At 42.2% G+C, this 18,058-nt stretch overlaps 1 protein-coding gene across 1 annotated transcript in view; it reads left to right on the plus strand.

The window, feature by feature from the left end:
* The window catches only part of KIF18A (kinesin family member 18A), a 97,058-nt gene that overhangs the window by 15,672 nt on the left and 63,328 nt on the right, over positions 1-18,058 (plus strand). Inside the window, exons 3-10 of the mRNA XM_038765171.1 lie at positions 67-224; positions 898-1,002; positions 1,992-2,102; positions 4,527-4,724; positions 8,089-8,265; positions 12,261-12,335; positions 12,612-12,724; positions 16,231-16,393. Of these exons, the coding sequence (XP_038621099.1) occupies positions 67-224; positions 898-1,002; positions 1,992-2,102; positions 4,527-4,724; positions 8,089-8,265; positions 12,261-12,335; positions 12,612-12,724; positions 16,231-16,393 (1,100 nt within the window). The remainder of the gene's footprint in view (positions 1-66; positions 225-897; positions 1,003-1,991; positions 2,103-4,526; positions 4,725-8,088; positions 8,266-12,260; positions 12,336-12,611; positions 12,725-16,230; positions 16,394-18,058) is intronic.

Consider the following 18,058-nt stretch of genomic DNA (forward strand, 5'->3'; position numbering starts at 1 on the left):
TGCTAACTTGGAATCGTATTGCTTCAGTAGATTGATTTTCGCATAACCTGTTTTTTGGGGAACCAGTACTGGCATATGGGGCCACAGGAGCTGGAAAGACTCACACAATGCTGGGATCGCCCGAAGAACCCGGAATTATGTACCGAACCATGGTGAACCTCTACAACTCCATCGACCAGATTAAAGAGGAGAAACTCTGCAGCGTTGCCGTGTCTTATCTAGAGGTATGTTGGCCGCAGTCGTCCTCTGCAGATAAATCGGTCAAGAAAACTCTTCCCTTCTCAGAAATAGTCGTGGTGACTGCCGTTCGGCTTTTAACAATCTGTAGAAGTATATCCGTAGTAAAAGCTACGGTTAATCATCCTTATGTTACCAAGCTCTCCTCTCTTTATTGGTATCAATCATTTGCGTCAGTCTGTCAAAGCGACAGACATGCAGGCGGCATTTACTGCGCTCGGCTGATTTGATCGATTGTCAGCAGCCGTTGTCTTATAGAAGCAGCGTGGCTCAGTGGAAAGAGCCCGGGCTTGGAGTCAGAGGTCATGGGTTCAAATCCCGGCTCCGCCACCTGTCAGCTGGGTGACTTTGGGCGAGTCCCTTAGCATCTCTGGGCCTCAGTTCCCTCATCTGGAAAATGGGGATGCAGACTGAGAGCCCCCCGTGGGACAACCTGATCACCTTGTAACCTCCCCAGCGCTTAGAACGGTGCTTTGCACGTAGTAAGCGTTTAATAAATGCCATTATTATTATTAATAATGTGTAAGCAAAAAAAAACTGTGGGGAGAGAGCCGAGAATAAAACAACATTAACGGGAAGGACCTTTTATTAGGTAAAATAACTCTAGTTATCGTTTTTTAAAAAAACTGAGGCTAAATTGTGTGTGTTTAATGTTTTGAGGTATACAACGAACAGATACGGGATCTTCTAACAAATTCAGGGCCGTTGGCTGTTCGCGAAGATGCCATGAAAGGGGTAGTGGTTCAAGGACTAACATTACATGAGGTATGCAAAGTGATTTTCTCCCCAAGTGACATTTTCTAGAGGATAACAACAGGAGTTGCCGTAAACTCGCCGACTTCTTTGGCTCTGCTGCGTGGCTGTGTAAAATAAAGCGGCTGAGCAGATGTAAATGGGGTTCAGAAATAGAAGTGTCAAGGTCGTCCCAAGTGTTTTGTTTTCTGCCGTTGGGACAGATATCAAGTGAACTCGGCCTAATGGGTCAGTGGCTTCGTACCGGTAGCCCTTTGTATTAATAATAATAATGATGATGGCATTTATTAAGCGCTGACTATGTGCAAAGCACTGTTCTAAGCGCTGGCTTCATTCATTCATTCATCCAGTTGAGCACTTTCATTCATTCAGTCGTGTTTATTGAGCGCTTACTGTGTGCAGAGCACTGGACTAAGCGCTTGGGAAGTCCAAGTCGGCAACACGTAGAGACGGTCCCTACCAACAGCGGGCTCACAGGCTAGAAGGGGGAGACAGACGACAAAACAAAAACATGTAGACGGGTGTCAAAGTTGTCAGAACACGTAGAATCAAAGCTATAGGCACATCATTAACAAAATAAATAGAAGAGTAAACATGTACAAGTAAAATAGAGTAAGAAATCTGGACAAATATATATGCAAGTGCTGTGGGGAGGGGAAGGAGGTATGTTCCTTGCCCATAATGAGCTTGCAGTCTAGCAGGGAAGAGAGACTGAATATAAATAAATGATCATACATAATTTATAGATATGTACAGAAATAAGGAAATAATTATAGATTATAGTAATTGATAGAGTAATAAAATCTGTACAAACATATACACAGGTGCTGTGGGGAGGGGAAGGAGGTAGGGCGGGGCGGATGGGGAAGGGGAGAGGAAGGAGGGGGCTCAGTCTGGGAAGGCCTCCTGGAGGAGGTGAGCTCTGAAACTCTACACCTTTAATTAGTGGCAATCTTGCTCTCAGAGGCTTGTGTTTGCTTCTTTTGCCAATGCGCTTTCAGCCCAAAACCGCAGAGGAGATACTACAAATGTTGGATTACGGAAACAGAAACAGGACTCAGCACCCGACTCACGCGAATGACACATCCTCGCGCTCTCATGCCGTTTTCCAGGTAAAGTGAGGTTCGAGGAGCTTGCGGTGAACAACGGAGGTATCGCGAAACTTCGACCCTCTTTGTGGCAGCTTCTTCATTTTAAGATGCATAAAAAGAATACGGGGACCGTGGGTGACTAGGAACACGTAGTCACGGATAAGTGTGTCAGCTTCCCGTCCCTCTGGTGCGCTGACCCAAGTGGGCACTCAACTACTACTTTTACTGCAAGGGATATTGAGCTCAAGGAAGGTCAGAACCCAAAAGAGCTCAATCTGAAATTGCGAATTCCGATATTTCAGAAATGGTGAATTTTCCATCATTTGTTCGATAGAAAGATATACAGCGACAACGCACTTTATCACCGAAAGGAGAGCAGCAGCATTAAAATTCTTAGCGTTATCTTGAAAAGGCACTGAAAGAAGAAAGCTGAAATAGTGGTTGTAGGAATATTTTTCACTTTCTCACTCCCAAATATGCCACTCTTGGTCTTGCCCTGTGTGGCTATTGGGATGGACGGGGCTGGGACCTGAAATTCTTCTTTGTCAATCCCTTGGATGTCCGAATGAAAGAGCCTCAGGATGGCTCTAGAGAAAGGCTAGAGGTCTGTGACTCCTTAGACCTTCCTCCTTCCTGCAGAGCAGTCTCTCTATAGAGGTTGATCTGGCCTCAGGTGATAAATCTATCCCAAATTTACTTCCAGAAACAAAATCTCAAAAAATATATTTGCCTCGTGAAGACTTGGCCCTTAGTGAGGCCGAGCGGCCTGAGGCGCTGGATTTAGGCTCCAGTCTCTCTGGGGGCGTGGGTTCCCCCAGAGAGTAATTATTACTCTATCAATCACTACAATTTACTTATTTCTGTACATATCTATCAATTATGTATGATCATTTATTTATATCGAATTCCCCCGCTGCCATACATTCTCCCATCTAGACTGTGAGCCCGTTGTTGGGTAGGGATCGTCTCTGTATGTTGCCGACTTGTACTTCCCAAGCGCTTAGTACAGTGCTCTGCACGCAGTAAGCGCTCAATAAATGCGATAGAATGAATGTGCGGCTTACCCACTTCTCTGCTGCTGCTTCTCTGTCCTGTCTACCAGAAGGCTGACTTGTACAATGTGTAAATCCTGTCAAAAGGGGTCAAGTTTTAAGGTTACACCAAAACCGTGAGGGAGTTTATCAACCTGCAAAATTTTCAGCGACCGGTGCCGTGCTTACTGATGCTCCAGTACCGTCTGGCCACCGAAATCACTGCGGTTCGTCCAAAACAAAAGTGTCTGTGAAAAATGGAATAGATATTAAAGCAAGGAGCTAATTAAATCATTACCCGTATGATGGCGGCTTGAACCATCATGGGAGTTGCTCTCTTTGCTTTCCTCCTTTTTTTCTCCTCCCTTTCTCACTGTGTTCTGACTTTTTAGACTAGTGGGGGCTATGGAAGTATATTTAATTGACCGCTGCTCATAGAGGAAAGTTCCAATAATTGTAGCTCAATCTATCAATCGTATTTATTGAGCGCTTACTGTGTGCAGAGCACTGTACTAAGCGCTTGGGAAGTCCAAGTTGGCAACATATAGAGACGGTCCCTACCCAACAGTGGGCTCACAGTCTAGATCTGTCAAGCACTTCCAGAGAAGCAACATGGCCTGGTGGCCTAGCAACATGGATAGGGCATGGGCTAGATTCCAATCCTGGCTCCGCCACTTGTCTGCTGTGTGACCTTGGGCAAGTCACTTCACTTCTGTATGCCTCAGTTTCCTCAACTGTAAAGTGGGATTAAGACCGTGAGCCCCACTTGGGACAGGAACTGGGTCCGACCTGATGAGCTTTTATCTATCCCAGTGCTTCACAAATACCATTAAAATAAGAAACAATAAAAAAGCACTATATGGGGAACCCTGTACTAAGGACTGGGGTAGATATTTGTATTTTATTTGTACATATTTATTCTATTTATTTTATTTTGTTAATATGTTTTGTCGTGTTGTCTGTCTCCCCCTTCTAGACTGTGAGCCCGCTGTTGGGTAGGGACCGTCTCTAGATGTTGCCAACTTGGAATTCCCAAGCGCTTAGTACAGTGCTGTGCACACAGTAAGCGCTCAATAAATACGATTGAATGAATGAATGAAAGAATGAATCAGGTTGTCCCACGGGGGTGCTCACAGTCTTCATCCCCATTTTACCGATGAAGTAACTGAGGCACAGAGAAGCTAGGTGAATCTATTCCAAGCCTATAAAGATCCTAATTAATATGCTTACCTCTCGCTTTTGTTCCCTTCAGCAGTTCGGCGCGGTTACTAAAACCATTTTTTTCCCCATCAAATCACTGTTTTTAATTGAAGTATTTCTAATTGTATACCTTCCACTGTTTTGCATTCCCTTCTTTAACTCTGCCTCATCTCCTTTTTGGTTTATTTTCTTTTTTTTTAACTTTCTCTCCCAGATTTACTTGAATCAACAAGACAAAACAGCAAGCATTAATCCAGATGTCTGTATGGCCAAAATGTGTCTCATTGACTTGGCGGGATCGGAGCGTGCCAGTGCAACAAGCGCCAGGGGAGCCCGTTTTAGAGAGGGCACTAACATTAACCGTTCCCTTCTAGCGCTCGGAAATGTCATCAACGCCTTAGCAGACGCTAAGGTGAGTGTTTTTCTTTTCTATTAGTCGCCGTAAAGACGTGATGCGCTCGCTTCTGTTCGAGCAACTCATTCAGTTTTCCATCCAATGGCACCGTCTGTACTTTGGGGGATAACACCAGGAGTTGCCATAGACTCCGCCTGGCTGTCTGAAATAAAGCGGCCGAGCAGATATAATGGGGTTCAGAAAATATAAGTGTCAAGATCTTCCCGAGTGTTTTGTTTTCTGCCTCTGGGACAGGTATCAAGTGAACTTGGCCTAATTGGTCGGTGGGAAATTTGATATTAAGATTGCACAAGGACAGATTTTATGTCAATAACTCTCAAGGGTGCAATGCACTCTATCAGAAACAATAGCTCCTTCTAGTTCTTTTAAAAACCAGTGTGCGTCGACCCAACGTAGAAGTCGTTAGGGTTGATTGCACTTGTTGCATGGGCTTAACTAATTGGTTTGAAATCAGTTGAAAAGAGATCGACCTGAAAGTGAACGACAACTGTCACTCGTCCCTCTTCGGTGTGCTAGTCACGTGGAACTGGTCTGTCGGCTCGGTAAAGACCATGTTAAAGGAGCTCGCGCTGAATCTGCCTCAACATTTTAAAATCGCGTATCAGTGTACACTAAAGGTGGCTTTTTATGTTAAGGGCTCACTCTCTGGCGGTCATTTATTGAGCGCTGACTGTGTGCAGAGCACTGTATTAAGCTCTTGGGGGGATAGGGTACCAAACTGCACACTTCACGCCTCCAATGCCAACCATCCCACTGTATCTCCATCTTGTCTACCTCACTGCCGGCCTCCTGCCCACATCCTCGTGTGACTTTGGGCAAGTCACTTAACTTCTCTATGCCTCAGTTACCTCATCTGTAAAATGGGGATTAAGACTGTGAGCCCCACATGGAACAACCTGATCACCTTGTATCCTCCCCAGTGCTTAGAACAGTGCTTTGCACATAGTAAGCGCTTAACAAACACCAAAATTATTATTATTATTATTATCTCCATCTTGTCTACCTCACTGCCGACCTCCTGCCCACATCCCCGTGTGACTTTGGGCAAGTCACTTAACTTCTCTGTGCCTCAGTTCTCTCATCTGTAAAATGGTGATTAAGACCGTGAGCCCCCCGTGGGACAACCTGATCACCTTGTATCCTCCCCAGCGCTTAGAACAGTGCTTTGCACGTAGTAAGCGCTTAACAAATACCAAAATTATTATTATTATTATTATTATCCTGCTTCCCTCCTCACGTCTGACGTACAATTACTCTCTCCCTCCTTTCAAAGCCTCACTTGAAGGCACATCTCCTCCAGAAGGCCTTCCCTGACTGAGCCTTCCTTTGCTCTCCTCCCGCTCCTTCCTGCATCACCCTGACTTGCTCCCTTTATTCATTCCCCTTCCCAGCCCTAGAGCGTTTACCTACATATCTGTCATTTATTTATATTAAAATCCGCCTCCCCCTCAAGACTGTAACCTTGCTGTGGGCAGGGAATGTGCTGTTTGGTACATTATACTCTTCCAAGCACTTAGTACAGTGCTGTGCACACAGTAACGTCTCGATAAATACGATTGACTGACTACAGTAGAATCAATTAACTTGTATTTACCCCAGTTCCTAGAATATTGATTGATTCCACTCTCTCCAGGCTGAATACAGTCCCTATCCCACATGGGTCTCGCAGGAGGGAGAACGGGTACTGAATCCCCATTTTGCAGTTGAGGAAACTGAGGCACTGAGAAGTTAAGTGACTTGTTTAAGGTCAAACAGCGGGCAAGTGGTGGAACTGGAATTAAAACCCAAGTCCCCTGGCTCACAGGCCCATCCTTCATCCATTAGGTCACGTTCGTTGCTTCTTATCCCTAAAGGAGCTGTATTGGCCCCCCAAATATTTCACAACCTCGCGGATGTCCTGCACAGAAGACTAAAAAGCGTGGAGACAGAGAATCACACGGATCTGGCAACAGCACTGATCGTCTTCTAAATATACCCACCTTCATAAGATGAGGGTTTATTAATTATTAGAGAACTTACCTAAAGATAATAATAATAATAAGCGCTTACTATGTGCAGAGCACTGTTCTAAGCGCTGGGGAGGTTACAGAGTGATCAGGTTGTCCCACGGGGGGCTCACAGTCTTAATCCCCATTTTACAGATGAGGGAACTGAGGCCCAGAGAAGTGAAGTGACTTGCCCAAAGTCACACAGCTAAGTGGTGGAGCCGGGATTTGAACCCATGACCTCTGACTCCAAAGCCCGGGCGCTTTCCGCCGAGCCACGCTGCTAATCTGAGGAAATCACTCCGAGGCAAAGTTTTAAAAAACTGGCTGGGACCTGGGCTTAGTGGAATTCCTGTAAAATAAATATATTCTAACGAGGAAAGGCCTCAGTGCTCACACATGGGCGATTCCCCAACCTGAGACCACAGGCAAATGCCACTGTGCGCTTAGTACAGTGCTCTGCACACAGGAAGCGCTCAATAAATGATTGAATGCTGATTCTTAATTCTTAATTGAATTAAGAGTCAGGATACAGAGCTGTTGTTGGCTTTCAGTGACAGTAGCGACAGGGACAGCCCATCCACGCCTGCGATATAGTGGAAAAGATGTACGCGTGACCCGCTTTCCCTTCCACGTCGTCGGCACAAAGGATAGTTCTCGGCCGCACTTATGTGTGTGTCACCGTAATCACCTTTTCAAGAACAAAAATGGACATCCGCAGGCCAACAGTTCTTCCTCACTGCTTTCCGTTGCCTCAAGAATCTCGACAAAACCCTTGCGGACGGCATACTGAAGAAGATATTAACCATCCATTGCTTGACTGTAGCAACATTATAAAGACTTTTGCGAAGACAAGTACACAATGAGTTGAAGGAGTGAAACCGAAGTTTCTGTTCCATATTAGTAAACCTCATAAGAGTGTTTTGAAATGATAAAAGCCCAAAGGCTCTGGAAACAACTAACCAAATTTGGCTGCCCCCATTTCCCCTAATCGCTCACAGTGAAAAGTTGGCACCGCCAAAGCGTAGTATTTTTTGGCGGGGGTATTGCCTAATTTTGTTTCTTTAGTTAGCCGTATTTCTATAGTTGTTCTCCTGTTTTGCTGTGTGGTGGGTATTCTAGTTGAGGAAGAAGTGGTCGAATCCGTGAAGTTCATTAATGGAAAAATAAGGAAGGTGGAACTTTTATATATTTTAATATGGGTTGCTGCCTAGTATTCTCTGAAGGAAGAGGTGTACGGTGAGGGATTTGAGGAGCTATCACTACCTTAAAAGAGAGTTGGGCGAGGTAGTCAAGCATGGATTAAATGCTTAAAATGAAATTGTTCCACTGAAATTTAGAAATTGACCAAAAGTACTTTGTTTTTTTTTAACCAGAGGAAGAAGCAGCATATCCCTTACAGAAATAGCAAGCTTACCCGACTGCTAAAAGATTCTCTTGGAGGAAACTGTCGAACAATAATGATAGCTGCTGTCAGTCCTTCTTCTATGTTCTACGATGACACATATAATACACTCAAGTATGCCAACCGGGCAAAAGAAATAAAATCTTCGGTGAGTACTTGCGCAGTGCATTTATTTTGAGTGATGAGAAAAACAACATCAGAAAGGTGCCAGTTTGGGAAGGATATTAATCTCTCTGGGGAAAACTAGGTTGATGTACATAGTGTAGTATCAGGGGATTGCAAGTCTATGGCCTGCCTCTGTTATTACTGACCGACATTGCACCAAACTCTAGTCTTGATGACAAATTTTAACCCCTTTGAATGGTTAATATAACATTAATTAGTATAGTTGGTGAAAATTTTGGTCATCTTGGTCATCTAACCGAAAATTAACTTAGTCAATTTAGTCAATGAATTTGTCTAGTCAATGAATTTCTCTAGTCAATGAATTTTTAACTAGCCTAAATATAATTTTCTATGAACCAAAATTACAGAGTGGACAGGTGATCTGGTGTTTTTATGCCAGTAATGACTTGAAAAATGGGTTCAAAAAAGTGAATTTACTGGTCTATCAAGCTATTTTATCATATGAGGAGGGAATTGTTTTCTTGTGAAATCATGTATTAAGGAAAACTTGTACTGGAATTAACTCTCACTGTATTCCTCACACACAGACACCGCCACTTGTCCGCTGTGTGACCTTGGGCAAGTCAGTTAACACCTCAGTGCCTCAGTTTCCTCAAGTGTAATATAGGGATTAAAAAACCCGCTCTACTTCCCGTTTAAAATGGGCACCCCATATGGGACAGGGACTGTGTCCAAACTGATGAACTTGTTTTTCCCTCGGCACTTTGAACAGTACTTGACACAGAGTAATAAAAAATAAGTTGTATGCTGTTAATTTAGCACAGGGGCCTGCAATCAATCAGTGGCATTTACTGAGCACTTATTTTATGCAGAGCACTGTGCTCAGGGCTTGGGACAGTGTCAGTACAAGCGGTAGACATGATCCCCAGCCTCAAGGGATTTACAGTCTAATGGAGGCAACATTGAAATAAATTGCAGGTGAAGGAAGCAGCCAAGTACAAGAATATTGAATTTTAAGTGCCCTGGGGGTGGAGTGGGAGTGGGACTAAGTGCTTGGTTGGGAAAGTAGGTGAGGGATGAGAAATTATTCTGGGAAGGCCTTCCTGAAAGAGATATACTTTCAGTAGGGTTTTGAAGACAAGGAGAGTGCTGGTCTATCATTCATTCGGTTGTATTTATTGAGTGCTTACTGTGTGCGAAGCACTACATTAAGAGTTTGGGAGAGTACAATATAATAATAATAATAATAATAATGGCATTTATTAAGCGCTTACTATGTCAAAGCACTGTTCTAAGCACTGAGGAGGTTACAAGGTGATCAGGTTATCCCACGTGGGGCTCACAGTCTTAATCCCCATTTTGCAGATGAGGTAACTGAGGCCCAGAGAAGTGAAGTGACTTTCCCAAAGTCACACAGCTGACAGTTGGCGGAGCCGGGATTTGAACCCAGGACCTCTGACTCCAAAGCCCGCGCTCTTTCCACTGAGCCTCGCTGCTTCTCAATATCCACGTGGCTATCGAGGATCAGGGTAGGAAAGGTAAAGGAGAGAAAGAATTTGAGAGAGGCATCCAGGTGGTTCAGAAACTTGGAAGTGGGACCTGATTCTATTTATTTTATTTTGTTAATATGTTTTGTTTTGTTCTCTGTCTCCCCCTTCTAGACTGTGAGCCCACTGTTGGGTAGGGACCGTCTCTAGATGTTGCCAACTTGTACTTCCCAAGCACTTAGTACAGTGCTCTGCACACAGTAAGCGCTCAATAAAAACGATTGTATGAATGAATTGAATGAATCAGCACTTGGAGTGGGTAGTTAAAACAGATGCCATGGACTTCAAAGGAGGAGAAAGACGAAGGAAGAAAAAGTCAAACTCTTTTTGTGCTGATGAGCCAAAAAAACCATTTCTGAGCAGTTGGTGCAGAACCGACCCTAGAAATTAAGCACTGGGGAACTTTTACATATCTCATTTCCTTGTGGAGGTGTAGCTATGAAATAATAATCAAGAGAAAGGGAAGGGGAAAGAGAGGGGGAGGAAAAACAACCAGCTCTTTTATTCTCTCCTTCCCTCCCTCTGTTTCTGTTTGGGAAGGCTGCAGGGTAGGTGCCATTATTCCAAATCATTTTTCTACAAAAGCATTCAGGCCACGTCACCCCGCTACTCGAAAAACTCCAGTGGCCGTCCATCCACATCCGCATCAAACAAAAACTCCTCCCCATTGGCTTTAAAGCACTCCACCACCTTGCCCTATCCTACCTCACTTGGCTGTTCTCCTTCTACCACCCAGCACACAACATTTCGCTCCTCCAATGTGATCTTTCTCACCGTGACTCGATCTCCCCCGGCCCGCATCCTGCCTCTTGGCCTGAAACTCCCTCCCTCCTCAAATCCGAAAGACAATTGCTCTCCCTCCCCTTCAAAGCCTTAGTGAGGGCACATCTCCAAGAGACCTTCCCAAATTAGGCCCTCATATTCCTTTTCTCCCACTCTCTTCTGCGTCTCCTGTCTCCCGGGCTTGCTCCCTTTTGTTCTTCCCTGCTCCCGACCCCACAGCACTTATGTACGTATCTTTAATTAATTTATTTGTCATGAGATCTGTCTCCCCACTCTAGGCTGTAAACTCGTTGTGGACAAGAAATGTCTGCTTATTGTTGTGTTGTACTTTCCCAAGCACTTAGTACAATCAATCAATCAATCAATCAATCGTATTTATTGAGCGCTTACTATGTGCAGAGCACTGTACTAAGCGCTTGGGAAGTACAAATTGGCAACACATAGAGACAGTCCCTACCCAACAGTGGGCTCACAGTCTAAAAGGGGGAGACAGAGAACAGAACCAAACATACCAACAAAATAAAATAAATAGGATAGAAATGTACAAGTAAAATAAATAAATAAATAAATAAATAGAGTAATAAATATGTATGTACAGTGATCTGCTTCCCCTCCCCACAGCACCTGTATATATGTCTGTACATATTTATTACTCTATTCATTTATTCATATTCTATTTATTTTATTTTGTTAATATGTTTTATTTTGTTGTCCGTCTCCCCCTTCTAGACTGTGAGCCCGCTGTTGGGTAGGGACTGTCTCTATATGTTGCCAACTTGTACTTCCCAAGCGCTTAGTACAGTGCTCTGCACACAGTAAGCGCTCAATAAATACGATTGAATGAATGAATGAATCTGCTCACAATAAGCGCTCAATAAATACGATTGAATGAATGAGTTTAGCGCATCGTTTACGCAAGTATCCTGGCAGAAAGGGAATGAAGGAGAGACAGAAATCAACCGATGACGTTTAGAGAAGCAGCGTGGCTCAATGGAAAGAGCCCAGGCTTTGGAGTCAGAGGTCATGGGTTCGAATTCCGGCTCCCCCACATGTCTGCTGTGTGACCTTGGGCAAGTCAATTAATTTCTCTGAGCCTCAGTTACCTCATCTGTAAAATGGGGATTAAGACTGTGAGCCCCACGTGGGACAAACTGATCACTTTGTATCCCCCCCAGCGCTTAGAACAGTGCTTTGCACATAGTAAGCGCTTAACAAATGCCATTATTATTATTATTATTATTATTATGTTTATCGTTCACTTACTCTGTGGAGAGATCAGACTAAGTGCTTGGGACAGTAGAGTACGATAGAGATGGTGTAGACGATCCTTGCCATAAAGGAGCTTACAACCTAATGGGGGAGACAGGCATGAAAATAAATGGCAGGTGGGAAACAGCGGGGTCGAAGGATAAGTACAAAAAGGTGCTGTAAGGCTGGGATTTACAGTGGAAGGGAACAAGTCAAAGAAACAGAAATCAGATTATTGGATCTCCTTCCACATTCACGCGAAGTTTTCCATTTTTATTCTTAGCAGTTAAATGGTTCATTCTTTTTTTAAAAAGGTTTCACGAACTGGTGTCCTGAAAGATATCTTTAAAGATGTGTACTGAATTTTGGCTGGGCAAATGGCATGTAATTACCTTGGATTTTTGTTTTGTTTTTAACCTATCCTTTTAATATTTAACAGCTGAAGAGCAATGTTATTAATCTGGACAGCCATATAACACAATACGTAAAGATCTGTGAGGAACAAAAGAAGCAGGTATGTCAACTTCTTAAGAAATGCTAAGTAGCCGTCAACTATAGCCCTATAAAGAGAATGAAAAGTGTCTTTCAGAGGTTTTCTTGACAAACAGGAATACTAATAAAGGTAAACTTGTTTTAGTGCCTTAACATTTCTACTATAATTTCTGCCATGGCACTCAAAAACTAAACTATTGTTGTGTTCTAAGACCAATGTTCAGGTTTGGTCAAATCATTCAAAAAGAAACAATTTTGTTTTTATTTTAGCCAACATTTTTCTGTCCTCTTTCTTCAGATTATAATATTAAAAGAAAAACTGAGGGCCTATGAAGAACGGGAAGTAGTCGCTCCTGAAAATAGTCAAGTGAGCGTGTTACCTTCAAACAGGCAGGAAACAGAAAATCGAAGGTAAAAACAAAATTTGGGGATTTCATTTTACCTAACTTATAGCAGAATAACTTTAATCACATTGAAGTTATAGCCCTAGTAATTTCTGATTTGGAAGTGCACCCGTGTATATTTAACTACAGAATGCTGGGGAGAAAAATAAATACAAGGCCAGAATTAAGACAGAGTTCCTGATGCCCAAGGGGCTCACACTCCGAGATTAAGTGGAAATAGAAGGTTGATGACCAACCCAGAGAAAAATGAAATAGTAAAAACACAAAAGCAACAAAGATAACTATTAAAATTAAAAACAATAGGGAGCTGTAGGTTGAGAATTAAGTTCAGGCTTTTCACATTCTTAGTACAGCAGTCACAGCCTCACCGATATTGTGAAGGCTTGAAAAGGCTTCATGCTGACACCCTTTCCTCGTCCTTCTTGGGCTGGATTTTTCAAGTACTTTTAAAATAATTCCTGAAATGGCACAAGGAGCCAAGCCAACCTTGTTGGATTTGGAGGGGTTTTCTTTGGCCATTTTCATTCTTTCCTTACTAGTGGAACCCATCAAAGCTTTACTGTTATTACTGCTAACTCTACCTTCCCCAAGCCAACTGAGCCCAACCAGTTTGGCTTTTTAGTCCCATATCCACTGCTGCACTGTTTTGGAGTTTGTTTATTTGAAATAGGACCGAGATAGGTGAGGTATTTTTTTTTTCTTTTGTCAGCAGCCCAATTGGCCTTTGCTTGCTTTGAATCAATCAATACTCCTGCTGGACAAATACTTAGAGATGAATAGTTTAATTATCGCTATGTTTTTAAAGAAATGCTCACTCTGGCGAAACTCAACTGAGCCCATAGATCCCTGTGGTAGTAAAACGCTGTTTTGCTTCTTTGCTGAGTTGGAAGAAATTTAACGACAAACCATAACACTCAAAGAACGTGCTATTTTGCATGTTTTAGGTGTGAAGACTCAATTCAACAAAAGACAAATTGTCCAAATTCTTGGTTAATGTTATCCAAACCATTTTTAAAGCTTAGTTTTATTTGCAGAACAAATGCGTTTCCAACAGTTTCTTCCTACTCTTGTGTTTACTATTTGAGCAATTATAATGGTTACGGATGAAATGGGTTTTTGAGGAGTCTCTTCAAGTTTTTAACATTTGAAAATAAAAAAGGCCTCATTCCAATCCAAGAGATAAAACATCACACAAAAATACTCTTTGGGAATTCAGGTATTAATCCTCCTTTGGCTCTGTACCAAGAAGGAGCAGAGCCCAACATTGGGAATAAATCCCTAAGAGGTTGTTGGGTTTTGTTTTTTCCTCTCCTTCTCTAAGCAACACCTCAGCCCTTTTTCTGTCTCACCTATTAGATTATAAATCCTTTAAGGACAGGGACCCTGCCTTCTCCTTGAATTGTAGCTCCCAGGTGCTTACTACAGCGCTCTCCACTTTATAGACACTCAAGAAATACCATTGATTTATTGCTAGATCGCTTTGAAATAAGTCATTTGGGTCGGTGCAAGCGGTTTTCCTTAAAGAGGTAATAGGAACATTTTTATCCATCTGGCCATTGCACGTGTTTCCGGTTACAACGGGTTATCATTTCACTTTTAGTGAGATGCATAATCTGAAATTGATGATCCTTCCGTTCACATGGAAAACAGTTAATGTAATGGTTCAGTACAGAGAAAGTTGTAAGAAATTGGTAAAGCCTTCAGGTGATTGTGCCAGAATAAATGTGTTCAGTTTAATGTTCACGATAGGGCAGTTAAATACAAATGTTTCTGTTGATATCATAAAATTTAGTGACATGTAGTGGTGAAATGAACTCTTTTGGACTGCAGTGTTGCAGCATTTAAAGAAAATTAAGCCAATAATGTTAGTTTTATCAAAAAAACTCTAGTCAGGACCATTCTCTTACGTGCCTTGGAACAAAACACTTTGACAAAAGTTTAGCTCTTTGGGTGAGGTGAAACCTTACAAGGGTGCAAGCTGAGGTCTTGTGGCTGGAACCTAAAGATAACTTCTCAATTCATTTACTGGCATTGGCGTTGTTATAATATAAAACAATGAATGTCTGTAGATATTCCCCATTAAATATTTATCAGTTTGACAAAACTGCAGTAAAGTCAATGTATTGCGGTTTATTTTCATACCCATCAGATTTTCATTAACAGCCATTGACGTAAATCAGCAGTGTTTTTACCACTGAACCATGCAGATCTATATTAAAAAGAGAATTTATTTTAACGCCTGTACGTCTTAGAACGATTTTCTAAGATGTTTCCCAGTTTAAATTTCCTTTTTAACCAGTAGGTGCCTGTTAACCAACTGCAACCAATTATTAACCAATTATGCCTCAAAGTGGAGGCGCCCTCCCCGCCGCGACCCCGGCCGCCCCAGCATTTATGCATTTCAGAGATTTCCGAGGTGAAAAGTGTAATGCCCCGAAATGTCAAAGAAAGCTAATACAATACCTCAAACACTCTAAATATGTCATCAGAGAAATCTCAGAGTTGGAGAGCCCCACATAGAAGTTTTGTTCTTTGTTGTTTTATTTGTTTTTTTGTGTGCTTTTATGGTATTTTTTAAATGCTTACTGTGTGCCAGGCACTGTTTTAAGCACTGGAGTAGATACGAGTTAGGTTGGACCAGTCCGTGCCCCACATGGGTCTCACAGACTGAATAATCTCTATTTTACCTATGAGGTAACTGAGGCACAGAGCAGTTAAGTGACTTGCCCAAGGTCACACAGCAGACACGTGGTGGAGCTGGGCTTAAAACCCACAAGTACTTCTGATTCCCAGCTCTGTGCTCTTCCACAAGGCCATGCTGCTTCTCTGTGTATGTGGATTTACACAAATGTGTTTTTGGCTATATCACTGTCTCTTTTTTTTTCCCCGAGCGCTGATACTAATATGAAATATCTATCCGTGTCACCGTGGCCTTACATATAGATTGTGACTGGGCCCAATTGCTCGTTGTTTGTATGTAAAGATGGATTCTTGCTGCAGTAAGTGTTTTTTGTCCCATACGGGGCCTCCCTCAGTCTTCAAGCCAGGTTCTCGGAAACCCAATCTTTGCATAGTCTTGACTGGAGAAGAGCAACCCCTTTTCCAATTGTTGCCTTCCTGTTTAGTCTGTTTTAGTGACCTTCCACCAATCCATTTTTATGTTGTATAAGGTCTTTAAATCACTTTGCCCTCCTGGTTTTGCCTGCGTTCCCTTCCAGCCTCTAGTCATCCATTCTCCTCACGTTTCCAACCCTCAGTCCTTAAAACACGCTCAGTTAACATTGTAAATACTAAATCCATAAGAAGAGAGACTATCGTGTTTAGTGAAACTTTCATCCGTTTGCCTCATTCTCTCGTCATAGATGAAAATCAACCTTTCATGTTTGCGTCTCGTTGATTACGATGCATTGAAGAGGTGTGTTTTCACTTTAATCTAGGTGTGCTTTTTCCGTACACTTTGCACAATTTCAGCATCCTTGAGTCTTACAGTTTGATGCTTGTTGTTTGGGTTAGGTTTCGAAGCATTTTAAATTGCGTATTCCAGAAGCGTGAGGAGATCAGACAGGAATATTTAAGGTTAGAGATGCTACTGAAGGAGAATGAGCTGAAGACCTTCTACCAGAAACAGTACCATAAGCAGATAGCGATGATGTGTTCAGAAGAGAGCGTAGAAAAGGTGAGTATTTCGCAATCTGCCTACTTTTCAAAATATTACAATCCTGAACGGTAAACAGTTTGTGTAATTAAATAGCCATTAATTTTACTTTCAGCTGTTCTTTTTCTTGCTTCGAAACTGTGTTTTAAAATATCTTAATCATTCATACAGCAGCCTTTGTAGTAGGAAATTGGAGCTCTACTTTGAAGTTGGACGAACTTGAAATATTTTTGTCCCTTTCTTGAGCAGTAGTTAAAATTGGTAGTAAAACACATGCACATAAGTACCCTGATTGGTAAACTCCGATTTTTTTTTTTAATGGAAGATTAAAGATCCTGTATATATGTTTGTATGTTATTTATTACTCTTTTATTTGTGCATATTTATTCTATTATTTTATTTTGTTAATATGTTTCGTTTTGTTCTCTGTCTCCCCCTTCTAGACTGTGAGCCCACTGTTGGGTAGGGACCGTCTCTATACGTTGCCAACTTGTACTTCCCAAGCGCTTAGTACAGTGCTCTGCACACAGGAAGCGCTCAAGAAATACGATTGAATGAATGAATGAATTGAAGCCTATCTAAACTTTCCTTTTGCAGTAAGGGTATCTGATAAAGTGGTGTCTTATTGAGCCATTGCAATATACTTGTATTTTTAAATTTGCCGAGCTGACACCATTTTTTTGAATGTCAAGATGAACTAATTTGTAAATTACAAGTATTAAAGGCATTTCGTGTAACGTCTAAATTAAAATCTTTAAATCTCCCATTTTCATACCTTTTAAAATCCTAACAAATAATCGTTCATGATAATTCACATAGAGCCCTTTGGGTTGATTCTTCCCCACCCTAAATCCGTTAATCTGATGTGAGTAATCTGGGTGACCTGGCATATAGATCTACTTCTCCCAAAAGCAAGAAATTTCACCGTGGAAGATTAGAGCTAACTGCACCCCAACTAATTCCAATTTAGCAAGATCTCTGTTGGAGCTGGTTGCTGCTTACCTTGACCAAATCACTTCTTTTTTTCCCCTCATATTATATATATTCACCGTACTACTTACGGTAATGCTAATTGGTCATCTCATATACCGTTCATTCAAATAGCTTTCTGCTTCTTGCCTCTTGCAATCAGGTGATAATATTACTATCTTATGGATGTGCAACCCTCTCCTATTGTGATGTTCAACATTTGTCCAGTTGAACCGGGTCATGGTGATACCTAGCTTCCTGGGTTCAGAATTAACTGCAGTGGTCATTTTGTGGGCATATGGATAGCGTGGATTCCCCGATTAAACTGCATAATTGAATATTCACCATTCCTCATTCATTCATTCACTCAATCGTACTTATTGAGCGCTTACTGTGTGCAGAGCACTGTACTAAGCGCTCGGGAAGTACAAGTTGGCAACATCTAGAGACGGTCCCTACCCAACAGCGGGCTCCTCAGTATCACCGCTTTTTGTGCTATCGTCTACAACAGGGATCCTCTCCCGTCTGCTGCTAATTCCTGGAAAAGACAATGAGTCAGTGGTATCTATTGAGGGCTTCCTGTGTGCCTAGCACTGTGCTAAGCGCCGAGTTGGCAGGCGCCATCCATGTCCATAAGGAGGTTGCAGTCTACAGGGAGAGACAGACATTATATACAATAAATATATTATATTTATAATATAAGCAGGGGCAACCTGA

This window comes from Tachyglossus aculeatus, chromosome 22 (assembly GCF_015852505.1).
Source record: "Tachyglossus aculeatus isolate mTacAcu1 chromosome 22, mTacAcu1.pri, whole genome shotgun sequence".
In the NCBI taxonomy this organism is placed as follows: Eukaryota; Metazoa; Chordata; class Mammalia; order Monotremata; family Tachyglossidae; genus Tachyglossus; species Tachyglossus aculeatus.